Here is a 27074-nt window from a genome sequence, read left to right on the forward strand (position 1 = left end):
ATCATAAATTGGAACTGCCCAAACTACAAACCGTTATTTCTCTGAAGCTAACAACTGAGTTGGCCACTTCGGTGACACTGAACCAAAGCTGCCCCAATGGGGCACAGTCAGATCAAGTCCCTGTCACCCCCAGGCCAGGGCTCCCCATCCCGCTCAATGTGTACCCCAAGAGACACAAGCATCAGCCCAACTTGCTGGGACATTCAGTTTTTATTGAACACTTTAAATAAGCTGGTTATATATTACTAGCTATTATCATTATTAATAATAAAAAAAAACACACAACAGTTCTGCATTCACCAGTGCGTTGTGCGGGAGGGAGGAAAGCCGGCTCCCACTCCTGTCCCTCCCTTATCCCCTGGCCACTCAAGAGATGCTGGGGGCTGCAGGGTGCCCTCAGCTTGGGGTGAGCAATGTGGATGAGTCCCTGGTGCTAGGCAGGACAGCACACATTTGCTGGGGGCTCAGTGCCCAAAGACCCCCAGTGCTGGCCCCTCCCCGGACACCTGTATACCACGGTGTTTCATCGTGTCAGGGACCAGGTGGGTGTCCTACACTTGCAGGGTGGCAGCTGGGACCCCCACTGCTCACATACACTGCTTCACACCCCCTGATCAGCCCTGCTTGTCCCCAGTTCAAGGAGCTGTGAGAGCCCACTGAAGGCTAGCCCATGGGGACAGGGGAGTCCCACAGGCTTCAGACCTGCGGGGAACTGACCCTGCCGCCTGGGGCAGCAGTGTTATTGCACTTCAGCCCCCCAGGCTGTAAGGGCTTCCATGTGCTGAGTGAGCTGTGATGGAGTGGGGAACACCCCAGGCTCCCAGCGGGGTCCCCACCACTAGGACTGTGCCTCAGGCAGCTTCAGGCCAGGCTCCGCTGACCCCTGGGCTTTCTGGAGGCGGTCGTGGCAGAGGAGGCTCTTGGCCTCGCAGTTGAGGTTCTGGTAGCGGGGTGGGCTGGGTGCTGGCCGGTGACAAACAGAGGTGAAGCTGAAGGGCCCCAAGCAGCAGCTAGGGCAGGGCAGCACCTCGTCCTGCTCCAGCACCATGCTGGAGCCATGCCCAGGCAGCATGGCCGCACACTCCGTCCGCTCCAGCGCCGCTGCCGCGCAGGGGATGCTGAGCTCAGAAAAGCCATCCTCCAGCCCGCTGCCCCAGGACAGCGGCTTGCTGACTGCTGCAGGGTGGTGACTGTTGAGGAGCCGCCCATTGAGCGGCTCCTGCTGCCACGGATTGCTTCCCGAGGCCAAGGTGCGGATGAAGGTGCCACTAGTGGATGCAGGAGTGTGGAGCTGCGGTGGCGGCTCAGGGTGGTGGGGAGCGCAGCCTCTCCGCTCCTCCACCCTGGGGCTGGATGGGATTCTCGGCTCTCCGCTGTCCCAGCGGCACTGCTTAGGGGCAGGGGGCCGGGAGGGGGACCTCACGCCCAGCGCCAGGCCCCCCCGGTGGGGCAGCTCGGGGGAGGCAGGCAGCGAGTGGCACTTGCGGGATGGGGTGGTGGGTGCTGAGAAGTCACACTGCACCTCCACGGCTGGCTCAGGAGTGATGGGGGTGGCAAGCTGCAGTGGGTTTGGAGGGGGCAGGTCAAATGTGAGTGAGATGACCGACTTGCTGGGGATGTCAAAGAGCTTGATCTTGCCCCCCTTCAGGTCCTCACGCTGGGAGAAGGGGTTGACACGCGCTGGCGTCTCCTTGGTCCTGGCCTCACTGCAGGGCTCTGAGATGGATGATTTGGGGGAGAAGACGTCAGAGTGGCTGCGGGACAGGTGCTGATCCGGCTGCAGGTGCTGTGTCCCCAGCTCACGCAGTGGGGACTGCTCAGCGCGGCCAGCCGCCCTCATGGCCACTCCTGGGTTGGGGCACAGGGGGGAGTTACCAGTGGAACGTGGGGAATATGCGGGCAGAGGGCAATGGGGTGCTGTCCCACAGATCCTCTCCCCCAAAATGATGGGCAACATACACTCCTGGGACACTCACATACCATTGAATGCGGACACTGTGCTGGGTGCAGGCACGCTGTCCCCAGTGCAGAAGAGGGTGGTCTTGGCATCTTCAGTGCCCAGCTGGTGCTGCAGGACACCCTCCAGGCACTGCGTGATTTCCAAGAAGGAGGGGCGAGAAGTGGGCTCCATCTGTAGGAAGGAGGAGACCCTGGTGAGGTTGGTGCCCCTCCAGCCCTCTGGGGCAGCTCCCACCCCAGGCAAGGAATGGGAAGCTAGGATGAGGGCATCACGATGCAAGGGCTCACGCTGCAGCAGTGAAACGCCAGCTGGAGAAAGGCTGTCGGGCAGTCGTTTCCCACCATGGTGCGGAAAGTGGTGATGTCCAGGCCAAAATCCTGCCCCGGGGAGACAAGGAAGAGTGAGGCTGGGTGCCAGCACTGGGCTGTGTGCAGCAAGAGGGGACCCTGGAGCAACCCTCAGTGGGGATAAGGTCACCTTTCACATTTCAGGTGACATATTACCAGCCCTGGTCTTGCCATGCCCTGCCTCTGCTTCCCATCCCATTGAGTTACCTCAGTGCGGGGCAGGTAGTCAGGGTCAGCGGGGACACGAGCAATGGTCTCACACAGGATGATGCCATAGGCGAACACATCAGCCTGCAGAAAGCAGGGAGTTGCAGGGGGCTGCAGCCTGAAGCCATGTAGCAAGCCCTCCCCTCCAGCCCCCCTAGGATGCCCTTTCCCTCTCCCTTCGCATGCCCAGGTGGTCCCATGCAGCGTCACCTTCTCATTGTAGATCTCCCCACGTAGAACCTCAGGTGCCATCCAGTAGGGAGAGCCCACCACGGCCAGTGGCTCCTTCTCGCTGCCCTCACTGGGGACACAGTGGCATGTCAGGGTCCCACTTCCCCAGATCCCCTTCTCCCTGTGCCAACCCTCCTCCATGCACCCCATGTCCCATCTCACCCACCACCAGGTCACCAACACCATTCCCTTCTCCACTCCTCCTGGACATTCCTGAACATATCCATCCCCCATCAGTCCTCCCACCAGGGATCACCCCACCACCCCCATCCCCACAAAAACATCCATTGCCCTCCTGCTCCCATCCCAAGCGAGCTGGAACCTCTTGCTTGGAAGATGGGGATGGACAGACAGACCTGTAGGTGGGGATCTTCTCTGCCAAGCCGAAGTCACCCACCACAGCCGTGTAGCCATTGGCCTCACAGCGCACCAGGCAGTTCTGGGGGCACAGGAGGACCTCCTGTCAGCCCCCACCTTAACACCACCACTCCTGGGATGCGTGTAAGGGAAACTCATGGCATCAGGATGCCCCATACCTTGGACGTGAGGTCACGGTGGAAGATGCCTTTGGAGTGCAGGTAGCGCAGGCCACGGGCGATGTCGAGTGCCAGCTTGACACGCGTGGACCAGGAGAGGGGCACGGGGCTGTCCAGCAGCTGCTCCAGGTTCCCACCATTGATGTACTGGTGGGAAGAGCCATTGCCTTGCTGCACCCCGCTCCATCCTACCAAGCTGCTGGGTCCCCAAATCTCTTCCCATAGCTCCCCCAGTCACACACCAAGTGCCTTTATGGTCACTAACACCCTCTCCCTGGCCCCATGACCACCATCCCACTCTCACCTCTGTCAGCGCGTGCAGCTGCCCCTGGTGCACACACACCCCCATGAACCTGCAAGAAGAGAGGAGCTGAGCATGACCTGGGAGGATCCAGCCCCAGGAGCTCACCCAGCCCCCAGCAGCCCCAAGTCCCAGGGAATGGGACGAACCTGAGGATGTTAGGGTGTGAGAGGCGGTTCATTAGCTGCACCTCCCGCAGCATGTTGCCCCGGTTGCTGGTCAGTTTGTTCATCTTCAGCACCATGATCTGCCCGGATTGGCGGTGCCGCACCTGCAATGGGTGCAGGGGGAGCTCAGCTCTGGGGGTCCCCACACCCCAGGTATGGGGCATCCCAGGGTTAGCGGGGGGCTCTTTGAGCAAAGCAACACCCCAAGAACCCTCATGCTCATGACATACAACCTACGATCCCTGGAGCACCCCACATGCTGTTCACCCCCTCTACACGCCCAGACCCCCAGAATCACTGTGGCTGCCCAGTCCCAAGAGCGCAGGAATGGATCACAGCATGGAGTATGCGGCCAGACCCCATAGCAAGGGGTTGAGGACAGAAGGAACACACGCTTTCCCAAGCAGCCCTGGGGGCACGGTACTTGGATGATGCTGTATATTTAGCCAGCCCAAGGCTGTCACATGAGCTGTGGGCTGGCGCCCTGCCAGCAACAGCAACCAGGAAAGTAGCCAAACATGGACACCCCTGGCCCACCATGGTCCCCAGCATGTGTGGGGTGAAGGCACAAGCATAGGGTCCCCTGTACCAGTGTCAAGAAGATGGCACAAAGGAGGAAGGACACCCTCCCCTAAGCTGTCACAGGAGGAAGGACAGGATCCACAGCAGCTGCCTGGGGGGGCACTCGCTCAGCCCCAGCTGCACCCCAGCACACATGGAGGCACGGGCATTCCTCAGCGCTTCCGTCAGCTTGCTGCTCTTCTCCTTTTTAGTCGATGCTGCTTGAAGCTGCTGTGCTGGGCCCTCCCCACGTGCCCCCCCTCCCCAAACCTAGGGCAAACCACATGTGGCCCTCGCACATCAGCTGAGGCTCCCTGCATGCAAGTAGCACCTCCCACTGAAGGGCCTGGAGGGGAATTAGGAATTAATAAGGACCTCTCTCTATTAATCCCTGCCTGGGTGCACTGAGGCCAAACCAGCCTTGGGCAGGGTTGGAGCAAGTAGCAGCACAGCCTGGCTCATGGAGGGGCTCTGAATAATTCAGCAGCAGCTGCCACCCCACTCTGGTTACATCGCATCACCTCCTTGCCAGCCTGCGGAGACCTCCACCCTTTGCACAAGGGAGGACAGTGTGCCCCAAAATCCTCACTGAGTACCAGATCTGGTGCCTGTGCCCAGAGGGAGCCTGTCCCCATTCCATCTGCAGTCCCACAAATGTTGAGCGCCAAGCTGAGCCGGCAGCGCTGCCCTCCCACACATCACATCACAGGGCTGGTGGGACTGGATGGGTCAGTCCTGGCGTGGCACCGGCTGTTCTCAGGCGCCAGCAGCTGGCTCAGCCCCATGGGTGCTATGCAAATGCCTGGTAGCAGTAACATGTGCCATGGCATGGCTGCCCACCATGGGAATGATCAGATCCAAGCCAGCATCACTGAACAATCTTCTGGTGGGTGCTGGATGGGATCATGTAACCAGGATGTGCCCATGGCCCAGTTCTTTGGTCATTAACCTCCTGACATGGTGATAGGCTGAGTCAGGTCTGAGTGCACTGTATGGTGTTAATGCCACAATCCTGGAAGATCCTGGGGGAGGGGGAAGAAAGGAAGACCCTGCTGTGAAATTTCCTGTTAGGACCACAGTCAGTCTCCAAGCAGCACAATCTTCTCCCAGTGCCCCCTCCCCACCTTGGCCAGGCTGTGGCACCATTCCAGCAAGCTGGATGTCCTCAGGAAGCAGTGGTGGCTCTCAAGCATAGCAAGCCACAACACCATGTGACTCGCATGTTTGTTTTGAGGGGGTTTCTATCCTCCCCTTGACATCAGCAGAAGAAGGCAGCGGGCAGCAGAGCCTCCCCTGGCAGCACGGGTCCCCTCTTGCCTCTCCACGTGCTGGCCCTGTGCCCAGGAATCCCAGCACATTCCCTAGAGCTGAGCTCAGTCGAGTGCTGGGGGAGGCAGCAGCCTGTTGGCCCCCAGGCGGCACCAGCACTCACCCCCTGCCTAAGCCCCCCAGCACCTCCCAGAACCCCCCATGCCCCATCCCACCTGCGGCACTGCATGCCCACGGCCCCATCCCATCTGTTGTCATGAGGGCTGGGGGAAGGGACGGGGCTGGCTGCAGCCCCAGCCCGGGCACAAGGGACCTGAGCTCTTTTAACAGCGGAAATTAGAGTCTTATTTAAAGAGCATGCTAATCAGAGCGAGCAGACGGCCCTGCAGCCTGTGCTCCTGGCGAGATGCAGGGCAGAACCCACACCTGGGGGTGCCACACCTTGAGCAAAGCCGGGGTGCCTTTCTCGTCCCCTCATCCCAGTGTCCCCATGAGGATGGGCAGAGGGATGCAGGTCAAGGAGCAAACGCCACAGGCAACTCTTACAGCTGCACCTGAGCTCGTGGGGATCCTAGCAGTGCAACAGGTCTCACAGTGGGCAGGACTGGAAAAGCTGCTCCCCGTGCAGAAAAGGCAGACCCTACAAGAAAGGTTTCCTCTGGGAAGCACAGGAACAGAAAGCTCAATCAGGCCGCTCACAATGAGAACCTGAGCATCAGCAACGCTCACCCGCCTGGGTTTGTTTCCCCATTGGTGCCACCCTTGTCACTGCTCCACCTGGCTTCGTGGAACGAAATGTGGTCTGCCAACAAAGGGCACCAGATAAGAGTTGTATCATTCATGAGCTGCATTGGTCATTTTCGAATAAATAGGAAACCTCAAAGGTCAGCAGGGAAACCAGCTGAGATGGGTAGGGGGCACCTGAGCAAGGGCTGCCCCCCATAGCTATGGGGCTGTGCACACTGGGGAGCTGCATCCTGGAGACAGCAACTCTGGAGGATGGCATGTTTGGGTAAAGCCCCAGGGGAAGGCAGGGTGCTGCACGGAGGGATGCGAGAAGAGATGCAACAGCGGGTTATGGGCTGGAGAAAATGTCTGGCACGAACACAGCCAGCTCAATCTGCTCTGTCTATCAGTGAGATGGAGAGGCGGCTCGCTGCAATGCCTGCGCGCCCGAGGAAGCAGGTGGGCCTCTGGAATCACACTGAGAACCAGCTGCTGCCAGGAGCAGCAAGGGCCAGCTCCATGGGGGCACCGCTGGGAACACCCTGGGACAGCCGCGACCAGAGGTGGGCAGGGAAACGCCATCAGATGGCTGTGCTGCGCCAGCACCCCGGGACCAAGCCACCTGGTTAAGGACACCGAGGTGTGGGCCCCTCCTCATTCCCACGCCCACCAGGGATGGAATGAAGCAGGGCCAAGCAGGCGGCTGCAAATGCCCACAGCTGTGAAAAACACTGTGGGGTGGAGGGAGGTGGGTGGAAAGTGACCCTGTGCTTCATCCTCCTTGCAAGATCAGGGCACCATCACCCTGCCAAGCCCCACTGTGCTCAATGCCTGGCCTCAACCCTCTGTACCTGCACAAAGCCCAACCCGAAACCTCCTATTCTGGCTGCTGTGGTTCTATCCAGCTCCCACCCCTGCATCCTCTGCTCCCCCAAATTCTTTGCGGACACTGTGAGTATAGTGTGGGAGCAGAGACGATGAGCATGGAGAAACCACGGTCTGGCAGAGATCCGGGATCATCCATTATTAAATATCCTGGCTTTATTAAATGCCTCCTTCTGCTCCCAGGTGCTGCTGCGTGCTCACAGCCAAGGATCAATAGGAGGAACCTGGCCAGCTGTGAGGCCACGGCCCCAGACAAGTGGGAGGGATGGCCTTGGGAGCGTCCTCTCTGCACAGCTTCCACGGCCACATTGCAGAGCAGTGCTCAGGGGGGCTGCGGAAGAGGTGGGGGGATTCTGATCTAGCAAAGCTGTTATCAGAAAGGGCTGAAGCCATAAGAAGCATAAGGTGATACTGAGCACGCTGAGCACAAAAACATGTGTACACACCTCTCCCTGGAGTGAACACAGCACGCAGCCCTTCGACGGGCTGGGAGTGAGTGCCATCACCACCGCCAAGACCCCCCACAGCACACCTGGGCACGGCCACGCGTGACCGTCCCCACTCCAGCAACCTGCGCCCATCCCAATTCATGGGGACCTGTGGCACAAAGGCAGCCGCGCAGCACCGTCCCCTTCAGACAGACCCACACACCCACCCGCCCCGCTCAGGGTGCACGAGAAGGCGGCCGCACCGCCCGCCTCCGAACCGGCTCCGGGATCCCCCACCGTGGCTTTCCGACCCAACCGCCCCTCGGCCACCACGCCGCCCGCCGGTGGCAGCGCTCCGGAGCTCCGCGCCCGGCCTGGCTGTAAACACCGCTCCCCTCCCCCGGGGAACAACAGCAGCGCGGCCGCGGGGCTCTCCCGCAGCCACAGCCGGGCACCTCCTCGCTCTCGGGGGTCCCAGGCTTCCCACCACCCCGCCCCGCTGGTACCCGGACACCCAGTCCCGCCCTCCCCTCCCCCCCGAAGGGATGCTCGGCGGCCGCGCACACCTTGAACACCTCGGAGAAGAAGCCGGTGCCGATCTTCTCGCAGTAGAAATCGTCGATGCGCGCCAGGGTGGAGACGGCGCTGCGCAGCGCGCGGTACGAGGAGGGCCGCATCCTCCCGCAGCCCGGCCACGGCCCCGCCGCCTCTCCCGTCTCGCTCTCTTCGGGCCGCTCCCCTCGCAGCGCCGAGCCAGGCCTCCGCGGCAGCTTCTCCCGCTCCATGTCGGCCCCGCCGAGCAACCCCCGCGCCATTCACATCCCCGCGGGGTCACGGCCGGGCCGCTCCGCCCCGCCCGACCCGGCTCGGTTCCGCGACGAGCAGCGGCGGTGCGGGGGGGAGCGCACTGCTCATGGCCCAGCGGAGTCCGCAGCCCCGACCCCCGCCCGGCCCGGAGCTGCGCCTCCACCGCCCCGAGCGCTGGCACCGGCGGGGCGGAGCCGAGGCGGGGACAGCCCTTAACTCCTTGGCAGCCGCCGCCGCCGCCGGGCACAGAGACCCCTCCCGCGGTGCGGGGTTTCGACGTGTGGGGTGCGATGTCGCCGTCTGTCCGGCCCCTCGCCACGTGGGGTCGCGGGTGCTGGGCCCCCTACGAACAGCGCGGTGCGGATGGGCCCCACCGAGGCTCCCGGATCTGCACACGGCTGTCCCAGCTCAGATGCGCGCTGTGTATCTGCCACTCCCTGCCCAGATGGTGTCTCTGGAACTGTGGGAAGTGCAGCCTCTTGGTGACAGCGAGCCCGCTTCTCTTTTCTCTCTTTCCGCGTTCCCCCACTTTCCTCCTCCATCCTGCTCCTTGCTGGTCCATCCATCCTTACTCCTGGGGCTCCCTGCAGTGAGGGCTCCTCGTCTTGCATCCTCATGCACCACACTAACTGCTATTCCCACTGAGAAAAGTAGCAGCCTAGGTTGTCTGCAGGCATGGTGCTTTTGGCCAGCGCCTGTCTCAGGGTTTCAGCCATCCCTTTCCATGGCAGCACCAGCTCGGTGCCTCCACTTGATGGGGTGACAGGTGCTGTGCACCCAGAGGCAGCAGGACATATTCCTGGGCATCCTGGGCATTGCATCCTGATATCTTCATGCTCCTACCCTGCTGCTTCCAGCTTCCCTGTGGTGCTGAGAGATAAAAGTACAGCTAAAAATACAGCTGGGATCCAAGCAAACCTTGTGTCAGCCCTTCCATTGAGTGCACACAAGCAGCAGCCCCACCAGGATCCAGGCAGAGGTGGAGATTTGTAGTAAGGCATTTTACAGAGAGAAGCTCAGAACCACAGCCTGTTTCAGGCTCCTGCTGCTTACAAGTGGCTGAGTATACATTCAATTAAGCTGTAACGGATAAATGAAAGCCCTGGAGACAGCCCTGACTGTGGAAATTGCTGCTGCAGGATTTTCGGTCCCTTCTCTCACCAGCACTGATAGCTGTGCCATTCTACTTCCACACCACTCTGCTCCCGCCCAGCACAGCCGTGAAGGTCCCCGGTGCCTTCAGCCCTCCCGCGGTGCCAGCAAGCCCAGCTGGCTCGCTGGGCTGAGCAAACCCCAAATCGAGGCCCTCGAGCTCAGATAAGGAAGAACAGGGACAACCCACTTGGGACCTGCTCACTGCACAGAGCCCAGAGGACACGGGAGAACCCGCCAGCTCCAGCCGTCCGTGCACAGCCGGGTCGTGCCGAGCTGCACGAGCACAGGTGACGCAGCAGGACTACATTTCCCAGCGTGCTGCATGTCCCTCGGTGTGCGCAGGGCCCAGCACGCCCCGCACCCAGCAGACTGTGCGAGCTGCAGCAGCCTGCGCCCAGCTGGTTGGAGGCGCGGCGCTGCTGTGTTCCGTGGCACGCCAGCTGCAGGGCCGAATCAGCGGCCATGCGTGCAATATTTGTTGTGCTGTTAATTTTCTAGGAGCAGTGTCAGCACGGCACCTGGCAGTGTTCGCTCTCCCCCTCCTGTCACCTCCTGTTGATTCTGCATATTGGTACTGTGGCATTTGTGGAGGCGGCACCCGCATCCCAGCTCCGTCCCTTCGTGGTGGGCACTGATTTCAGTGTGTAGCCTATCTTGCCCCTGCTAGGAAGCGCAACGCTATGCCACGGGGCTGAGTAGGTGGCAGCTATGGGCATGCCCACACCACTTGTGTGGGACACAAAACAAGGTGGCATGTAGAGACACGAGCCCAGCTACGTCCTCACAGTGAGCTAGTTGCCTTGTGCGTTCAGGTAGGGGATGCACCACCATCTCCAGCATCCCTCTCTCTGCTCCTGAACTGCCCATCTCACAGTACCTGCCATGCTCCCTCTCTAGGTTTCCTGCAGGCAACAGAGCTCCTTCTAGCTTTGGGCTACTGGTAGCTCATCCCAAGAGGCTGTGCTAGCTTTGCTCCATCTCCTGCCCTTCAATGGGCTGTTAGCAATATTCCCCCTCACAGCACAGAATCCCTGAAGTGCTTGTGGTTCTGCAGATGTGAGCCAGGAGTGGGGATGCCAAGAGGCAGTGGGAACAGAACCACATCAGAGCTGTCACGGGGCCCAGGGGCCAGCTGCAGGGCAGCAGGGCTGGAAAGCTTTGTGGCTTTGGGGAAGAGCCTCCACCTGTGGTTTGTCTCTACCCTTTGGTCTGCATGGCTGCAGGACAGTGAAGCCATGCATAGCTCAGCTCATTGTCTGCCACAGCCCCTTCACAAACCCACCTGCACAGTCCAGTACAAAAACAAATCAACATTCTTAGCCTTGTCTTGTCTTTCTTGCCTGTCTCAGATCTGGTGGAAAAATGGAAACAAGCAGTGCATCAGGCCGGAGAACCATCTGTGAGCTCTGAGATCTTGTCCAGAAAAGACACAAAATAAAAACTATTTACTAAGAGAAAAGGAAGAGACAAACCACAGTAATGATATCTAGGTGTAAATATATATATTTATAAAAGAAGTGATACGCAATGCATTATCTCACCACTTGCTGAAGGGTGTGTGGTGCTTACTGCTGCTGGGTTAAACCACAACAGTCCCTGTGGCACCCACTGTGAGACCCAGAAGGCTGACATGATGACAGATCTGACCAGAATGCATTAAAATATAATTGCTGTAGTAGCTCAAGAGCTGCTGGTCACAATGCTGATCTTGTTCATAATGTGGTTTTATTTGCTTTCAAGGTTGTTTTTCTTAACTCTATCCACATTGTTTATAATCTCTGAGGGCTGGTCTGGGCTTTTTTTACAGTTTGGACAGTTTGTATACTGCGTGTGCTCGTATTGTATCAGTCATTTAATTTGGTGCTTGTACTCAATCACAGACTCCTAGAATTGCTAAGGTTGGAAAAGAACATTAAGGTCATCTAGTCCACCCTCAACCCAACCCCACCATGCCCACTAACCCACGTCCCTCAGTGAAACATCTCCACAGTTCCTGGACACTGCCAGGAGCAGTGACTCCCCCACCTCCCTAGGCAGCCTGTACATCACCACTCTTTCAGAGTGCATTTCAGATATTTAAGAACAGTACTGAGAGGTCCAGCAACTCAAAGGGAATGTAACTTCCTCCTCACCTGCACAGATCAGCCTCTCAGCTACCAGAAATAAGCATTTTTGAGCTCAAGAGAGAGGATATGGTTGGTACACACTGTGTGCCACCCTGTGGTTTTACTTTGGTGGTTATGGAGAGGATATGAGGAAGTGAGATGAAAACCCACCACAACCCTACAGTCACAGGTACATGAGTTGCAAGGGAAAACAGTCGAGAAAGGAGGTTCTTCCAGAAACATGGTTGCTTCAGCTTTCAGCACAGTCTCCCAGACAGAGAAGATGGTCTGATCCTATTCATGAGTTAAAGAACCAGCCTTTCATTTTGCATTCACAGGAATTGAGTGACAAAGAAATAATAGACATAGAGGGGCCCTGCCTCCAGGCAGGTGGAGGGAAGGGATGATCGGGTTCATCAGACTGTGTAGATTCAATGGCCTGGCACATCGCAACCACAGCAGGATAAGGCTGTGGTGGACACCAGTGTGCAATCTTCTCTAATATTATCAGATTACTAAGGGGCAGAACCCATCTGTATTTCTGGAGGGACAGGGGGATCCCAAGTGCCGGAAGCCAAAGTGAGCCTAACTGGGAAGGAGTGGTGAAAGCATCCTTTTGCGACTGGCCATGAGGGTCCGTGCATCTCTGCTATAGACCACCTCAGCAGAGTGTACTTCATGGACCCAAAGGATATTGGGGGGCTTTTGGTATGGCTGCTTTGGAGATGGAGGACAGCTGTTTACCTTGCTGGTCTCTGTTGTGGAGCTGCTAAGAGTAGAAGAACAGCAGGTGCCATTCGCTGCTCCAGCGATACCCTGGTGGCAATATCACACCAACCAGGACTCTCTAATTCCTATTAATTCACTGATTTGCCAACTGGAGAACCAAAGAGTAACCAGCAAGACTTGCACCCTTCATAGTCCCATGCAGTTGGTGAGAAAGTCCAAAGGAGAGTGAAAGCTAAGAGTGGATGGTTATGGCCTGAATGAAGTCACAGCACTGCGAAGTGCTGCTGTGCCAGACATGAGAGAACTCCAATATCAAGTGGAGTCCAAAGCAGCCAAGTGGTACGCTGCAACTGAACTGCTAATATGTTTTTATCAATTCTTCTGGCAGCAGAGTGCAGGACACAGTTTGCTTGTCCTTGGAGGGGTGTCCAGTACGCCTGGAATTGACTGCTCCAGGGGCAGGAAGGGAGCATGAACCCACCATTTGCCATGGGCTGATTCAGACTACATGGAAACAGGGGGAAGTCCCTGTGTACGAGGACAGTGCCCAGGCCAGCAGCAGCAGCAAAACACAGCACTAAGAGAAGGGCAATGGGAGCAGTGCCACCTGGAACTGGTGGCTCCAGCACAGAGCTGGGCTTGAATCCTGCTGCACCTGCACACTCAAGCCCCATTTCCAGGCAGCACATCCCTTCCACCACAACACAGTAATAAACTAGATGACAGTGGCCTACTTTCCATCCACCTGTGCCACAGCTGGATAGTCACTGTTTCCTACTGAGCCTTGGTCCTGATTGCTCCACCGCTGGATGAACTGGTCTCCTGGAGTAACAGCCAGGAGGACGTGGTGGTGAGCCAAGCGTGTCACCACCATCCAGCATCTGGGGTGCAGGTCACACCTGATGGTTCACAGCATGTCCTGGTCTGTGGGACATTCTGGAGCACCTGTGTGGGTACCCTGAGCCTTCATGAAAGACCTCTGCTGGTAGTACCTCTTGGAGCTCCCCAGGGGGTGACTGATACCTCCTAATTCTTTCCAGAGACATGATCATCCTCATGGCCAGAGGTAAGGCAGCACCCCTGTTCTTTCCCCTTGCAAATGTCTGAGACCTTCTCAGGTTCTTCCCGCTGGATTGATTGCAAGCTGGAAGCATATGTGGCTTCGTGCACGTATTTATACAACAAAGTGCAGCTGCTTCCTGGGCACCGTGCCATACCCACTGCTATCACCAACCTGCCAGGACACAGTGTCCTCTCTCCTTTCCCACCCTCTCAGCCTGTGTGGGAAAGAAAGTCACAGCACTATGGCCAAAGGTCTGATACATCCTGAAAGCTGTGGGAAGCCATCAGCCCCAGTTGTTGACATGGAAGAAGGGGAAAGCTGAGGATGCAGCCCCTGTATAGAATCCTGGACAGCTCAGGGTCCTGCTGGCAGCAAGGTGAGGTCACCACTGTTGGAAATATCCAAGTAATTTATCAGGTTGGTATCTTTGATAAAGCAGATTTTATTCACAATTGCAATGACGAGAGTCCCACAAGCAGAAGAGCACACAGAAAACAGTGTTACATCTTTTTATGCCCTATTACTTGATGTTTATCTCTTTCTCCCCTGGTTCTTCATTGGCTGAGTGCTTCTGATTCACAGTCCTCCCAATGCTCAACTAAACATATGGATACTGGATAAACATAAATTTTTGCTAGCTAAGCATATATCGCTGATTATTTAACTTGTAACATTTGCCCACTCAACACTTGGCCGTCATTTCTGGACATCTGTTTGTCCTTGCATAGAGATAAGCTTGGAAGGAGGATAGAGAGGAGTATCTTGATGCCTTCCAGTTGCATCCCAAACAACCCAGAGAGTGAGACAATCTGGTGTTGTGCAGAGGCCCTGGCTTCTTATCCAGACAGAACAGCCTTACAACATGTTTTCTAGTTCACAAAATGAGGGACTATACCCATACTATTTGGAACATTTAGAAACTATTGCAGTTTTGCAAGCAAGAATTAATCATGTAATTCAGCAACTGTATTTCTAAAATATGGTATTAAAATGTATGGTACTTCTACTTTTTCACATCAGCTATTTCTAAAGACAAGTTACAAAATACAAATAAATGGTATTCTACTTCTTCAGATCAATACCCTCTTTTCAATATTTAGTGTAGAAACAACATTCCATTCCTACACCATTCCCTCCAAAACAGCTGGAGCAGGGCCATGCAAGACAATGCATCCTGAAGAAGCCCTGCTCACACTGTGAGCTGTGCCACCTTCCCCCTCTGCCAGGCCACTGGCTCCAGCTCACTGGAAAAACAGCTGCTTGGCTTTTTCTTCCCTATTCATCTGTTTCCTTCCGGGCTCAGGATATTTTGGGCACTTCTCTGTTCCCAGCTACCCTTGGTGGCATAGGCAGTTTCTCAGGATTTGTTTTCCTCTGGACTCTGTGCAGGCTGAGAGCTGAAAGGGGGAAATGCCAACCCCTTTATTTCAGACCTGCTGCATATGGAAGGAGAGATTTACCACTCCACCATACTCACACATACTGTCAGCTGCATGTGGAGGAGAGCTGTGATGCGTGGGGCCAGCATGTGGGTCTGGGTGGAGCGTTACAGGAGGAACATTGTAGAGTCTTGTGCAAAGAAGGAGGTGTGAAGGATATGTGTAGGAGGTAGAGAGCTGCTCTGATACAGCAGCAAGACTCCAGGCACAATATGCTACCACTGCCAGAGGGCAGATAGGTGCAAAAATGAGGGACAGAAAGAAGTGAGAAGTACTGGTCTTGGAGCAGAGGTGCCCTGAAAATGGTGCTGTCAGAAAGCAGGCTTTGGGAGGAAGCTGAAACATCACTTGAAATCCCATAGTTCCCACTTCCTGGGCTTAGCCAGGTTCCCTGTCCAAGAAGCAGGGTGGTACGTGCTGAGGCAGCCCTGGGGAAGGCGGCAGGAAGGGCTGGACCAGATGTGAAGCTGCCTGGAGGTCTGAGCAGCAAATCCCACTTGTGAACATATCTTCTCCAAACCAAAATGCAGCAGACTACGTCCCTTTGGCCTCACTCCACCCTGCTCCAGCTGCATGCTGCTTATGTCCATTTTGGTGTGCTGAAAATACCTTTCTGTGTATTCAGCAAGTGCATGGCTATGTGGGAGTGGACGGCAGTCTGCAGCAAAGCGAGTGGGGCAGCATTCGAGGGCAGTGGTGACAGACTTGGGTGGCCAATGCCACAAGAGGGAATACCTGCCCAGGCTGCAAAACACCCTAATGCAGTCTGTGCTCCAGGGATCCTGCTGTGCTCCTGTGCTATTGGGGCATCTTCCTTCTGCCATCGCCCTGCAGCAGGCTGGGATATCTGGGGTCTGTCATCAGCTTGGTGAGCTCCTGTGCTCACAGCTCCGTACACTTGAAAGAAGTAATGTCTGCCCCTGTTGTTAGCTCCACTGCAGCACAGGCTAACATAGTGCTTTTGTTCTGCTGGTGACACTGCAGGGTGGTTGGTGGGTTGGATAATGGAGACCTCTTTGGATTCTGCTGGCACTTTCAGTCTCTGACCATCAGCAGAACATCTGGACTCCAAGCCAGGAGTCCAGGTCACACAGTATCACATCATGCCCTCAGTGTTCTTCCCTATCAGAAGTAAGACTGCTTGTAAATTGCAGGTGGTTTGGGTTTCCCTCTTTGCAGCCCAAAGATCTGACTGTGAGCTGAATTCACTGATGATTGATTGCTGATGGAACCGTCAGGAAGCAGCTCATCAATCATACTTATGATGGCCAAACCTGCAGCCTTGAGGCCTCAATCCTCTTGAGGGGAGATTGTGTGGCTGGGTAGCTTTCCTGAATGCTACACAGGAAATCAATATTAGAAAGCATCTACAATGTGTTGAGATGTCTTTATGAGGCAGTCCTGCTCTAAGGACTAAAACACTGTATGTAGAGCACAAACAGCCCAGATGTCACATGCTTGTGGAGCCCCAGTGGGTGTTCTGATGGAGACGAAACTCCGTTAAGTCGTGCCATACTGAGCAAGGATTCATGATCTGCTGACTTGACTGTCTCTTGGAAACCTTCCTGATTTGGATTCTGTGCTGGGGATCCTGGTGAAATAAGGCATCATCTGTTGAACCAGCAGCTGCAATGCTATGCTGTGTAGGAGCCAGGCATGCGATTGAGTGCTGTGGCCTTTGGTGCAGCATTTCAGCATTTTTTTCTATTGTCTGTTATACATCGAGAAAACAAATTAAAACAAACGAAAAAACAAACAAACAAGCAAAAAAAGATAAATTTTCTAACATACACAAAGGCTCTGCTTGAAGTAGCCAAGAACAATCTTCTCCACTCAGCTTCAGAAAGATTCTCTTACCCCACTATTATATGCACTCCATTTTGAGGTGCCTCACATCCTATAAACCATGGAGGAAATGTGGACAGGGCAGGGTAGCAGGGAATGTTTGATGGAGAAGGCTGCATATGGTGGGTTCAAGAGCTCAGCAGATCTGGAAGGTCCACAGTTGGGGCTCAACAACAGAGTTGTGGCAGCAGGACTTAGTGAAGGCAGTGAAAAGTGGTACACAGTTCATCCTACTGACTTAGACAGGGGGGAAAAGTGAACATATTTTCACCCTTAGTATCTTGTTAGCTCTAACAAACAGTAGTGAAGGCCTGGTTTAAGATGAGAGTGGTGGGCTGACCTCAGACTGCAGCCAGACGCTTCCCAGGTACTCTCTCATGCAACTCAGGAGGAGGAGATGGAGGTTTATGTTAGGGGTCAGGAAGAGCTTTTTCGTGGTTAGGTTATAGAAAATGCTGCCCAGGGAAGTTGCCATCTCTGGGGTTTTTAAGAGGTGGGTGGATGTGGTACTTAGGGACATGGCATGGTGGAGGATTTGGTAGTGTTAGGCGGCTGTTGGACTTCGTGATCTTACAGGTCTTATCTAACCTGAATGTTTCTATGATTCTATAAAGACACTGACTGAACAGTGCTCCAGGCAAAACTGGGAAAATTCTGGGAAAATTAACCTATTGTCTGCACAAATAGATATGGAGAGTGAGAAAAAAATGTTATCAAGGAAAAGTTTAAATTGCTTTTCCCCACCCCTTCTTTTCCCAGCGTCAACTTCCCTTCTGCTTCTCAACCCCTTCACATCCCCACAAGGAGTGCAGGGGAGTGGGAATGGGATTGAGGATGAAGACAGGGGATGAGGTTGTGGATAGAGATGTGGATTAGGTGAGAGGTGGTGTGGGTCCATCCTGCTGGCCTCTGCAGCTCCTTTCTCCTCCCCCCCACCAGCTGCAGCCAAGAACCTGTCTGGATGCTGCAGCACCTCCTGCCTGCAGTTTCTCCCTTTTTTCCTCCATCCCCACCCCAGGCAGTGTTTTCCCCCTCATGCTCTCCCTGAGACAGTGGAGTGGCTCTAAGGAGTCTTTGGAGATGTCTCAGTGTGCGTGGGCATGGAGCAGCTCTGTGGGTGCTGACTGCCCAAAGAGGAAGCTCCTCACTCCACGTGTGATTTTCCCTGGTTGTTGTTTCATTTCTGTGTTTGCACCTCTCCCTCCAGTGCAGACACCTTTCCCCAGCAGTGCTGAGTGGGGCATATGCTGTGGCAACGGCATGGCCATACGACGGCAGGTGCTGGCCTTCTTGCTGGTCCTCCTCCCTCAGCTGGGGAAACAGAGAGAATCTTCAGGAGCAGGAGCAGTTTCAGGGAAAATTGAGGAAGGAGAAAGGGAAGAAGGTAAGCACTGGTTTTTCCTCTCTCTTCAAAAGAAGCTTTTGCTGCTCCTCTCCCTGCAAGCTGGCTCTGCATTTTTCCCTCTTTTGACTGATGGCAACATGCTGGAGAGAGATGAAGACGGTGTCCACCAGTCCCAAGGCACTCAGGCATCACTGGGTTGTGTCAGATTGAATCTGCTTTAGGAGATGGAGGACAGCAAGCCTCAGCGTGCTGGGAATGCCTTGGCACAGCAGGAAGGGTGGGGACAGCTCCGAGGTCTCTGTTTGGCTCCTTGTGTGGAGATGGTGTGCTCTGACTTTTGTGATGCCCGGGAGTAGCTGCTTGTTGCAGCAGGGCTTGGGGACCCTGAGGTGTGAGCCATTATCTCTACAGAGAAATGGGAGCAGAAGTGGCTTGCCAAGTTGTCCTGTGGGTCGTGAGTCATGTTGCCCATCTCTGGTGTTTGGAAGGAAGTGCCGACTTTAGCGATGGGCAGAGAGACAAAGCTTCCTATCTGGGCAGCATATGTGGCTCCAAAGAAGAGGGTGGTGACCACTGTCCTTTGCAGTGCTTTGCAGGACACAAGAGTGCAATGATGGTATGAAACCCACTGCAAGAGAAGGGAGGTTGGGAAGAGGTGCTGCACCAGAGGACTGTGGGCATGAAGCAGGCTCCCCAGGGCAGTGGACAAGGTCCTAAGCTGCTGAGGCTCAAGGAGTGTTTGGACAACACTGTCACTGACTGCAACTGGATGATCCTATTGGTCCCTTCAGACTTAGGATAACCTTTGATTCTATGAAAGTGAGACTCGATAGAGAATGCCTGCAAGTCTGCAGAGGTGAATGGGAATCTGTATAAGGGTGCTGCTTCCTCTTGTTTGCTGCTTATCCTGCTCTAAGTTTCCTCTCCTGCAAGCTAAATAAGCCCAGTTATCTCGACCTCAACTTTCCTGTGCAGCACACCAGTTCTGCTCATCTTTTGGGACTCAGACAACCTGGAAATGTCTGGGAGGGGACAGTGATCACCACAGTGTCACCCTTTTTGACTTGTCTCCTGCTCCTGATTCACAGGCTCCAACCAGACCCTTGTCTCTTGCCTGTTTTCTAGGGCATCTCTGATCAAACAAATGGTCTCCAAACACCCTGTGGCCCTGCCGGGGTGATGTCCTTGGAGCTGCAGACATGTCATAAGTCAGTTCCTAATGTGCTAACATCTGCCTCCACTCTGCCAGTGTCACAGCACAGTGCTTTCATGGGTTCAGAGAAGAGGTGGACAAAGCTCTCCACCTTGTCCTCTGTTACCAGACAAGCCCCTTGCCTGGAGTAGGACTGTCACACTTTGTCCCCAAAAGGAGAGTGCCCCAAATCCCAGTGGGATAAAGACTCCAGTTTACACCAGCTCTGTGCTGCCCTTCCTGCCCAGGGGAAGGCAGGCTGCATGAGCATGAGGATCCAGATTCTGGATGTGCTGGGGAAGTGGGAGGTGCTGCTGAAGGGCTGTGGTGTAGGAAGGCTGATCCACATCATGACCAGAAACTCCATCCCTCACCACTGTGTACCAGGGCAGGGAACACTGTCCCTATCCCCTGCTTGAGCAGCCTCTCTTCTGTTAATATCTTCCCATGTTTTTGGTGCAGAGAAATGCATGAAGCCAAAGTTGGGTCCCAGGATTCACTTTGTCCCAGACCAGGAATTCTACGATGTCAATACAAGTTTGATGCTGACATGCCCTAATGGGTACTGGCCTTCTGCCATGGAGATCACTTGTGTGAAGCCAAGACCACACCAAGGCCTCCCAGCTCCTCAGAGCATCTGGTTTATGAAGAACAGCACAGGCTTATGGCCATTGGCAGTGGGATACATGAGATGTGTGGGTGAGTGAGGACCTTTGTGAGTGAGGGAAGGTGAGCATGATGGAGGTCTCCTGCATTTCTGCTGGCCCTGTTACGTAGGCACACATGGATACTGTCTCTCCCTCTGGAACAGCTGAGCAGGGTTACAGTGCCAGGAGCCTGAGCAGCAGCACGGCTCTGCCCTTGTCTCTTGCTGGTGGATACGGCCGTCACTGGAAGCACTGAAGGGACTTGTCCCTGCTTCCTCCAATTTCTGGGCTATCGTGCCCATGGACAGCTCGCTGCCCCACCTCACCACCTCCCACCCTAACTGAAACCCCTTTCACCTTTGCCAGAAACATGTCAAAGGCCCCAGTGGGACACAAGACTCCATCTGGCACCAGACCAGGAGAAGTACAGAAAGAATGAAGAAGTGAAGCTGCGCTGCCCTGAAGGTTTACAGCCATCCTACACCCACGTCAGATGTTCAAGAGGAAAGCAGTCCATCAACCATGGGAAACCTTTAAACAGGGAATTATGGCTGGGAAGGGACAGCAGCGATGCCTGGACCCATATTCAGTCCAGTGTGAAATGTGTGGGTAAGGGAGGCAACGGAAGCTGTCTTGGGAGCCCCGTACTGTCCTTCCTGCCCAGGGGAAGGCAGGCTGCATTAGCACGAGAGATTTGAGGCTCTCTGTGTGTTGGGGAAGTGGGAGGTGCTGCTGAAGGGCTGTGGTGTAGGAAGGCTGATCCATGTCATGCCTGGGAGCTCCTTCGTTCACCACGGTGTACCAGAGCAGGGAACATCCTTCCTCTCCCCTGCCCTGTCCTGCACAGACAGCCTCTGTTCTGCTAATGCTTTTCCATCTGGCTGCAGGGAAATGTCAGAAGCCCCAGTGGGACCCCAGGATTCTCTTTGTCCCAGACAAGGAGTCCTACGATCTCAACGAGACAGTGATTTTGACATGCCCTGTAGGGTACTGGTTGTCCCACACAGAGGTTTCCTGCATGAAACAAAACCCTAGACAAGGCTCCACAGCTTCTCAGAGCATCTGGCATGAGAAGAACGGCAGAGGACGCTGGCAGCCTGTAGAAAGGAACATGATCTGTGTGGGTGAGTGAAGCTGCCATTCTCAGTCTGCTCACCCCAGCAAGGGAAATGGTGCTAGATGCAGTGTGCAGCCTCAATGCAGTGGGTTCTGGGTAGTCAGGGAATGCCGTGGGTGTGCGCTCCAGAGAAAAGAGCTGCTAATGCAGCCCAGGGTTGTGTCTGTCCTCCTAGCAGTTACCAGATTAGCTGCTAGCCCCCTAGTGTTGAGAGCAGAGCGATCACAAACTTGTCAATCCGTTTTTGCCATTCCCATCGCCAGGCCTGAATCACTGCAGCACTGTGCTCTTAGAGCGGTCCAGGGCACAAGAAATGTGCAGTCGTTGCCCAAGTACTGTGTGGGAGAAGGGAGGATGGCACTGGCCACACAGCCCTGGGGAAATGACAACAAAAGTGGGACAAAAAGAGATCTAGTGCAGGTAGGGAGGGGATAGGGAGAAAGTGACACTCCTGCATGCTTCCTTCATAGAGGTCTTCCAGGTTGTCCCTGGGACCCTGGTGGTTTCCAGCACCAGCATCAAACTGAACTGGACCTGCAGCATCCCTGATGCCTGCCAGCACATGCAGGCTACATGCCAGCTGGCAGGGCCTTCCTCTGCTCCCTGTAAGGCTGAGAAGGTCACGGAACAGGAGATACTACATGGTCAGAAGGGAACATTCGCCTGTCCTCCTTTGCAGCCCTTCACTGTTTACAGCATCACAATCTCAGTGCCACCCAGCACAATACTGTTCACACAGCACCTTAGGACAAAAACAATGGGTAACTGCCCTCCTATATGTAATGTAAAGTTTGCTCTTCACCCCAAAAACCCCACTTGTGACTCCATCTTCCTGTGCTTCCAGTGCCACAGAAGCCAGAGCAGCTGCAGCTGGATGCCAGCACAGGGACTCTCAGGTGGAAGGCGCTGCCCCCCTGTCGAGGGGAGATCATTGGGTACCAGGTACCGGAGCAGAGCTTTCTGTACCCAGGCAGCAGAGCAGCATTTGCTCTATGCTGCCCTGGGCTTGAGCAGGAGATGGGTGCTGCTCCCCTCAGCACCTCTCCTCCCTCTAGCTGAACTTCACTGCCAGGAGAGCACACGATGGCACCTTCCTGAACTTCCAGCAGGTAATAGTGAACCACTCTGTCACCCAGTACACTCCGCCTCCCCAGAGCCCAGGCAGCAAATACACAGTGACGGTCCAGGGCCTGACGGCAGCTGGTGCTGGAGATGCATCCAGCCTGGAGTTCCAAGCCTACATCTCAGGTAACGGCTTCTGTGTCATGCGTCTGCCTGGTGCAGTCATGGGGCAAGCCTGAGCAGGTCCTGAGCTGCTGTGCACCCATCCTGTCCATGACAGGGCAAGGAATCATAGAATCATAATAAAGTTTGGGTTGGAAGGGACCTTTAAGATCATCTAGTTCCAATCACCTGCAGCAGGGAGGGTCACCTCTCTCCAGACCAGGTTGCTCATGGCCCCATCCAGCCTGGCGTTCAATGCCTCTGGGGGAAGGCATACAAGCTCACTGGATGGACATATCCAGTGTCTCACCTCCCTTACAGTAAATTTTTTTTTCCTAATATTGAGTCTAAATATCTAGTCTGCTCTCTTCCAGTTTAAAGCTATTTCCTCTCATCCTGTCGCTACATGCCCTGATAAAAAGTCCATCCCCAGTTTTCCTGTAGGCTCCTTGAGGTACTGGAAGGCTGCTGTGAGGTCCCCCTGGAGCCTTCTCTTCTCCAGGCTGTACAGCCCTGGTTCTCTCAGCCTGTCCCACAGTGGAAGTGCTCCAGCCCTCTGATCATTCTTTGTGGCCTTCCACTGGACCTGCTCCAACAACTCCATGTCCTTCTTGTGTTGGGGGCTACAGAAATGGACACTGTTCCAGCTGTGGTCTCATGGGAGCAGAGTAAAAGGGCAGAATTACCTCCCTTTCCCTGCTGGTCATGCTTCTCTTGATGCAACCCAGGATAGAAGGGGTTTCTGGGCGGCCAGCACATGCTGCCGGCTCTTGTTGAGCAGAAGCATGGGTGCAGCCCCTGGAGCTGTGAATCTTCTCACTAACCAGACTGCACTGTGCAGTTTATGGAAATGGAACCCTTCCTCATAATCCAAAGCCTCCCTGTTTCTTCTCTGCCCATTAGAGCTGAAGGCAGTGCACGTTGTGACTTGCTGCCTGTCCCCACAGAGCTGTGGATACTGGACAAACACACCTGCACGTGTGCACACCTTGATGCCAAGGCCTGGGCACTAACTCCAGGCTGTGACACCCACTGCTGGCTGTGTTTTAGTTTCAGGGCAGTTTCTGGGCTCCTGGCCATGGACAGCGGTGACAGTGGTGGTTGTGCTCTCAGTGATGGTCACTCTCTCTGCGGTGATTGTGTGGTTCGTGCTGTCCAGGCGAGTAATCTTGGGACTTGAAGCTGCTGTTCTGCCTCTCAGTCTCGCTGTGGTACTGGGGTGGCTAGTGACAGAGTGGGCTTCCTGCTCTGCTCCCACTGCTATCAAGCAATAGGGATGCTACTGGCTGGTTGGTGCCACCATGATTCAGCTGTAGGGCTGCTAATGGGGTCATCTGAGCGTCATCCTCGGGGTTGGGGCAGGGAGTGTGTGCTGGGAGACCCCATCCCCTGTAGCCATTGCTGCCAGCGCTGCTGTGCCATGAGGTGCTGACGGGCAATGCCTGTCAGTGGAGGAGTGGCTTGGGCACAGAGTGTGCCAAGTGCTTCTTCCACTGCTACTGGGTTCAGCAGGGCTCTGGGCCATGTCAGCCTGTTCCCAAATTCAGACCATCCCTTTGTCTTCCTAGGAGAAGGAAGGCTGTGTCCATCAAAGCTGAGGAGGACCATTATGTAGGTAGGGGTCCAGCACAGGGTCGGCTGTGGGGCTGGAGTAGTGGGTGGGGGAGAACAGATCAATGCCCGAGCTGCTGTCTGAATCTGCCCCGCTCCTTCCACACACCCTTGTGCTCTTTTGTCCCTGCAGAGCTGCAGCCCTATGAAAACTCAGACATTTACTCTGTGATCAAGGGGAGATCTCTGTCACAAGAAGAGACAGGTAGGAGGTGGGATGCTGTGCTTGTATTCCCTGAGACACCAAGGGGCAGGTATTGCCTGGTGCCCCATTCTGTACTAGAGCTGCCAGAGCTCCCTGTGCTGCCCAGGGCTTGCAGCAGCCTCAAGCCAGGTGCTGTTGATGTTTGCAGGTACAGGTAGTCAGGACAGAGAGCCAACATCCCTACATCTGCCCAACTTGGAGTTCCTCAGGAGACTCACCAAGCAATATGAGAGTGGAGAAGATGGGGAGAACATCCCTGGGTCAGTGGTGACGGCACGTCCTGCTGCTGCTTCTTGAGTCTTGGTCCTGCACAGCTGGAAGTGGAACTGCATGTATCTTTCCTGTATTATTGCTCCCACTCATGTTTTCAGTAAGCTCCTGCATCCTGTATCACAGAGCAAGAGCAGCCCAAGGCCTGGGATGAGCCGTTCATGCTGGCCAATTGTCCTCCAGCACCTGGCACTGCCCAGTCCTGACACAGGGCTTCCCAGCCCCTCTCTACTTTCTGCACCAGCACCCATCAAGCTCCAGAACTCTGCTGCAGTTCTGCCCAAGTGCGCCGCCCTCGCAGCTGTGCTGCTATGTCTGAAGAGCCAATAAAATGTTTTGGTTTTCAGAGGGCTGCCTGCTCCTTACTGCAGCCATGTGATTGGGGTTCTTCCCTACTGTGTGTGAAAGTTCTGTCTGTCCTTCTCTTCATGAGGGGTTGAGGCTTGTGCAGCCCTGGCAGTTCTGAGGAAGTACCTTGAGAAACCCTGTGCCCCCAGCACAGTGAAGGGGTGCTGTCCCTCCTTCCTTCATGAGAATGCCATCAAATGCCACAAATGTGGTCTCACAGGAGCAGAGTAAAGGGGCAGCATCACCTCTCTTGTCCTGCTGGTCATGCTTCTCTTCATGCAACTCAGGGAGTAGTTGGTCAGGACTGCTGGCAGGACTCAGGAGGAAGGAGAGGAGAGCTGCAAGAGTCACTCAAGGTCTCACAGTCCGTGGCCCCTACATGGACACAATCAACACACAGCATATGCTGCATTCCCCCTCATTCCTATTCCCAGTTGCCTCCTTCGCTCAGCAAGGAACATCATTTGTCCTCATGTGAACAAACTACCCTGCCCTCTAGTGCCAGCTGAGCGCTGTAGGAAACTCACAGCTACTGCTGTGCTCCTCAGCAGCTGCAGCGTTCCTCTTCTTCCCAAAACCCCCAGGACCCATCTTGTACGTCAGGCTGTGGTGAGAATTTCTCCACCTCTTTCTCAGTGTGGGCAGCTCCATATTCACACCTCACACTGCCCAAGCCTGCTTCTTAACAGAACCTCACAGGACAAAGCTTGGTGCACAGATCCACATCACCTCTGTAGCACAGGGAAGACCATTGGCTACTGAGACATGTGGGCTGTGTAGGAGCAAAGAGCGTGTTTAGCCCTCCACCTTGCCCAGTTAGCTCAGCTCCCAAAAGGAGAGTGGCTCCATAAGAGAAAAGAGGGGACCAGAAGCTGGACTCAGTACTCTTTATGGGTCCCTTCTACATAATATAATAAGGATATAATAAGTCTTTATTAGTTGTCTGGACAGAGCAGGCAGAGTGGCAAGGGCAAGGAAGTGGAAAGAGAATGGGAACACAGGTGGTGGCTGGAGCACAAACCAGTGCTCAGTTTCATAGCATCACAGAATCACCAAGGTTGGAAAAGACCTGCAAGATCATCCAGTTCAACTGTTCATCTACCATCAATAGTTTCCACTAAACCATGTTCCTCAACCTGGTGCCTAAACGTTCCTTGAACATCTCCAGGGTTGGTGACTTCACCACCTCTCTGGCAGCCCATTCCAGTTCCTGACCACTCTTCCGGAAAAGCGGTATTTCCTAATGTCCAACTTGCATTTCCCCTGGTACAGCTGGAGGCCATTCCCTCCAGTCCTACCACCAGTTACACCAGAGAAGAGGCGCACCCTCTGCTCGCTACAGCCTCTCTTTATGGAGTTACAGAGAGCAGTGAAGTCTCCCCTGAGCCTCCTCTCCTCCACACTGAACAATCCAGGTTCCCTCAGCCGCTCCTCATAAGCCCCGTGCTGCAGACCCCTCGCTAGCATCATTGCCCTTCTCTGGACACACTCCAGGGCCTCGATGTCTTTCTTGTACTGAGGGGCCCAAAACTGGACACAGTACTTGAGGTGCGGCCTCACCAGGGCTGAGTTCAGAGGGAAAATTACTTTCCTTCTCCTACTGGCAACACTATTTCTTACACAAGTCAGGATGCCATTGGCCTTCCTGGCCACCTGGGTTCACTGCTGGCTCACGTTCAGCTGCACATCAACGAATAAAAAAAATCAAATGGCAGCTATTCCCTTTCTCCCCTCTCTCGAAGTGCCTCTAATTGCACAACTGCCACATCCTGCCTCCATTTTACTGCAAAAGCTGTTGTGGCTCTACTGGTTGCTCCCGGTTCTGGAAGCCTTCTCTGGAGTCTGTCAAATTAGTGTTGATTGAACATCTTCAGATTTTCCCATTTGGAAAGGGGGGTACAGTGAATACATACAGTTCAGGAAGCAGGGGAACTAAAGCCAGCTGATGAGTTGATTTGTATTGCATTGTCTGACTATGTAAGTGTGCAGAAATGGGCCACGGGCCTTGAGGGACCTTTGAGAATGCCTGTCTGAGAAATGACCTTTCCCTGTCTTGCTGGTGGTTGAGCTCCTCCTGATACATATTGGGCAGTGAGGGGAAGAGGTTGCTAACACCAGTGTGACAGCTGATAATTGAGTGAGAATGAGTGAGATTGATAAAACTGAGCATTGGTTTGTGCTCCAGCCACCTCCTGTGGTCCCATCCTCTTTCTGTTCCCTTGCCACTCTGCCTGCTCTGTCCAGACAACTAATAAAGGCTTATTATATCCTGATCTGGAAGGGACCCATAAGGATCACTGAGTCCAGCTTCTGGTCCCCTCTTTTCTCTTATAGAGTCACTCTCCTTTTGGGAG

General features: G+C 54.9%; 2 protein-coding genes across 3 annotated transcripts; one reads left to right on the forward strand and one right to left on the reverse strand.

Annotated features, from left to right (window-relative positions):
* Window positions 1-191: 191 nt before the first annotated feature.
* Window positions 192-8621, reverse strand: TESK1 (testis associated actin remodelling kinase 1). 2 transcript variants are annotated; one of them, XM_052670137.1, is made up of 10 exons: window positions 8185-8621; window positions 3732-3853; window positions 3586-3634; window positions 3282-3428; window positions 3102-3184; window positions 2725-2815; window positions 2515-2598; window positions 2248-2337; window positions 1981-2131; window positions 192-1716 (listed from the first exon to the last, which is right to left on the reverse strand). In XM_052670137.1, exons 1-10 carry the CDS (start codon window positions 8431-8433, stop codon window positions 839-841), a joined length of 1944 nt encoding a protein of 647 aa, XP_052526097.1. In that variant the 5' UTR covers window positions 8434-8621; the 3' UTR covers window positions 192-838. The 2 variants fall into 2 exon arrangements, with proteins under 2 accessions (XP_052526097.1, XP_052526096.1); XM_052670136.1 differs by having other exon boundaries at window positions 192-1848; window positions 8185-8619.
* A 9400-nt stretch (window positions 8622-18021) lies between these two features.
* On the forward strand, window positions 18022-22363 carry LOC128074295 (uncharacterized). The gene is made up of 5 exons (XM_052669999.1): window positions 18022-18145; window positions 20312-20554; window positions 21533-21823; window positions 21907-22004; window positions 22118-22363. The coding sequence occupies exons 1-5, from the start codon at window positions 18022-18024 to the stop codon at window positions 22361-22363; spliced, it is 1002 nt and encodes a 333-aa protein (XP_052525959.1).
* The last annotated feature ends 4711 nt before the right edge of the window (window positions 22364-27074 follow it).

The sequence above is a fragment of the Tympanuchus pallidicinctus genome, unplaced genomic scaffold (assembly GCF_026119805.1).
Source record: "Tympanuchus pallidicinctus isolate F22 unplaced genomic scaffold, pur_lepc_1.0 scaffold9, whole genome shotgun sequence".
In the NCBI taxonomy this organism is placed as follows: Eukaryota; Metazoa; Chordata; class Aves; order Galliformes; family Phasianidae; genus Tympanuchus; species Tympanuchus pallidicinctus.

Bases quoted from the DNA above. Each gene is read 5' to 3' on its own strand.
- TESK1 (XM_052670136.1), bottom strand. From the start codon at position 8,433: ATGGCGCGGGGGTTGCTCGGCGGGGCCGACATGGAGCGGGAGAAGCTG. The intron at 3,185-3,281 runs GTATGGGGCATC...CTGTGCCCCCAG, and splicing joins ACCGTGACCTCACGTCCAAG to AACTGCCTGGTGCGCTGTGA. The intron at 2,599-2,724 runs GTGACGCTGCAT...TGCTTTCTGCAG, and splicing joins GGGAGATCTACAATGAGAAG to GCTGATGTGTTCGCCTATGG.
- LOC128074295 (XM_052669999.1), top strand. From the start codon at position 18,022: ATGGCCATACGACGGCAGGTGCTGGCCTTCTTGCTGGTCCTCCTCCCT. The intron at 20,555-21,532 runs GTAAGGGAGGCA...CTTCCTTCATAG, and splicing joins GTCCAGTGTGAAATGTGTGG to AGGTCTTCCAGGTTGTCCCT. The intron at 22,005-22,117 runs GTACCGGAGCAG...TCCTCCCTCTAG, and splicing joins GGGAGATCATTGGGTACCAG to CTGAACTTCACTGCCAGGAG.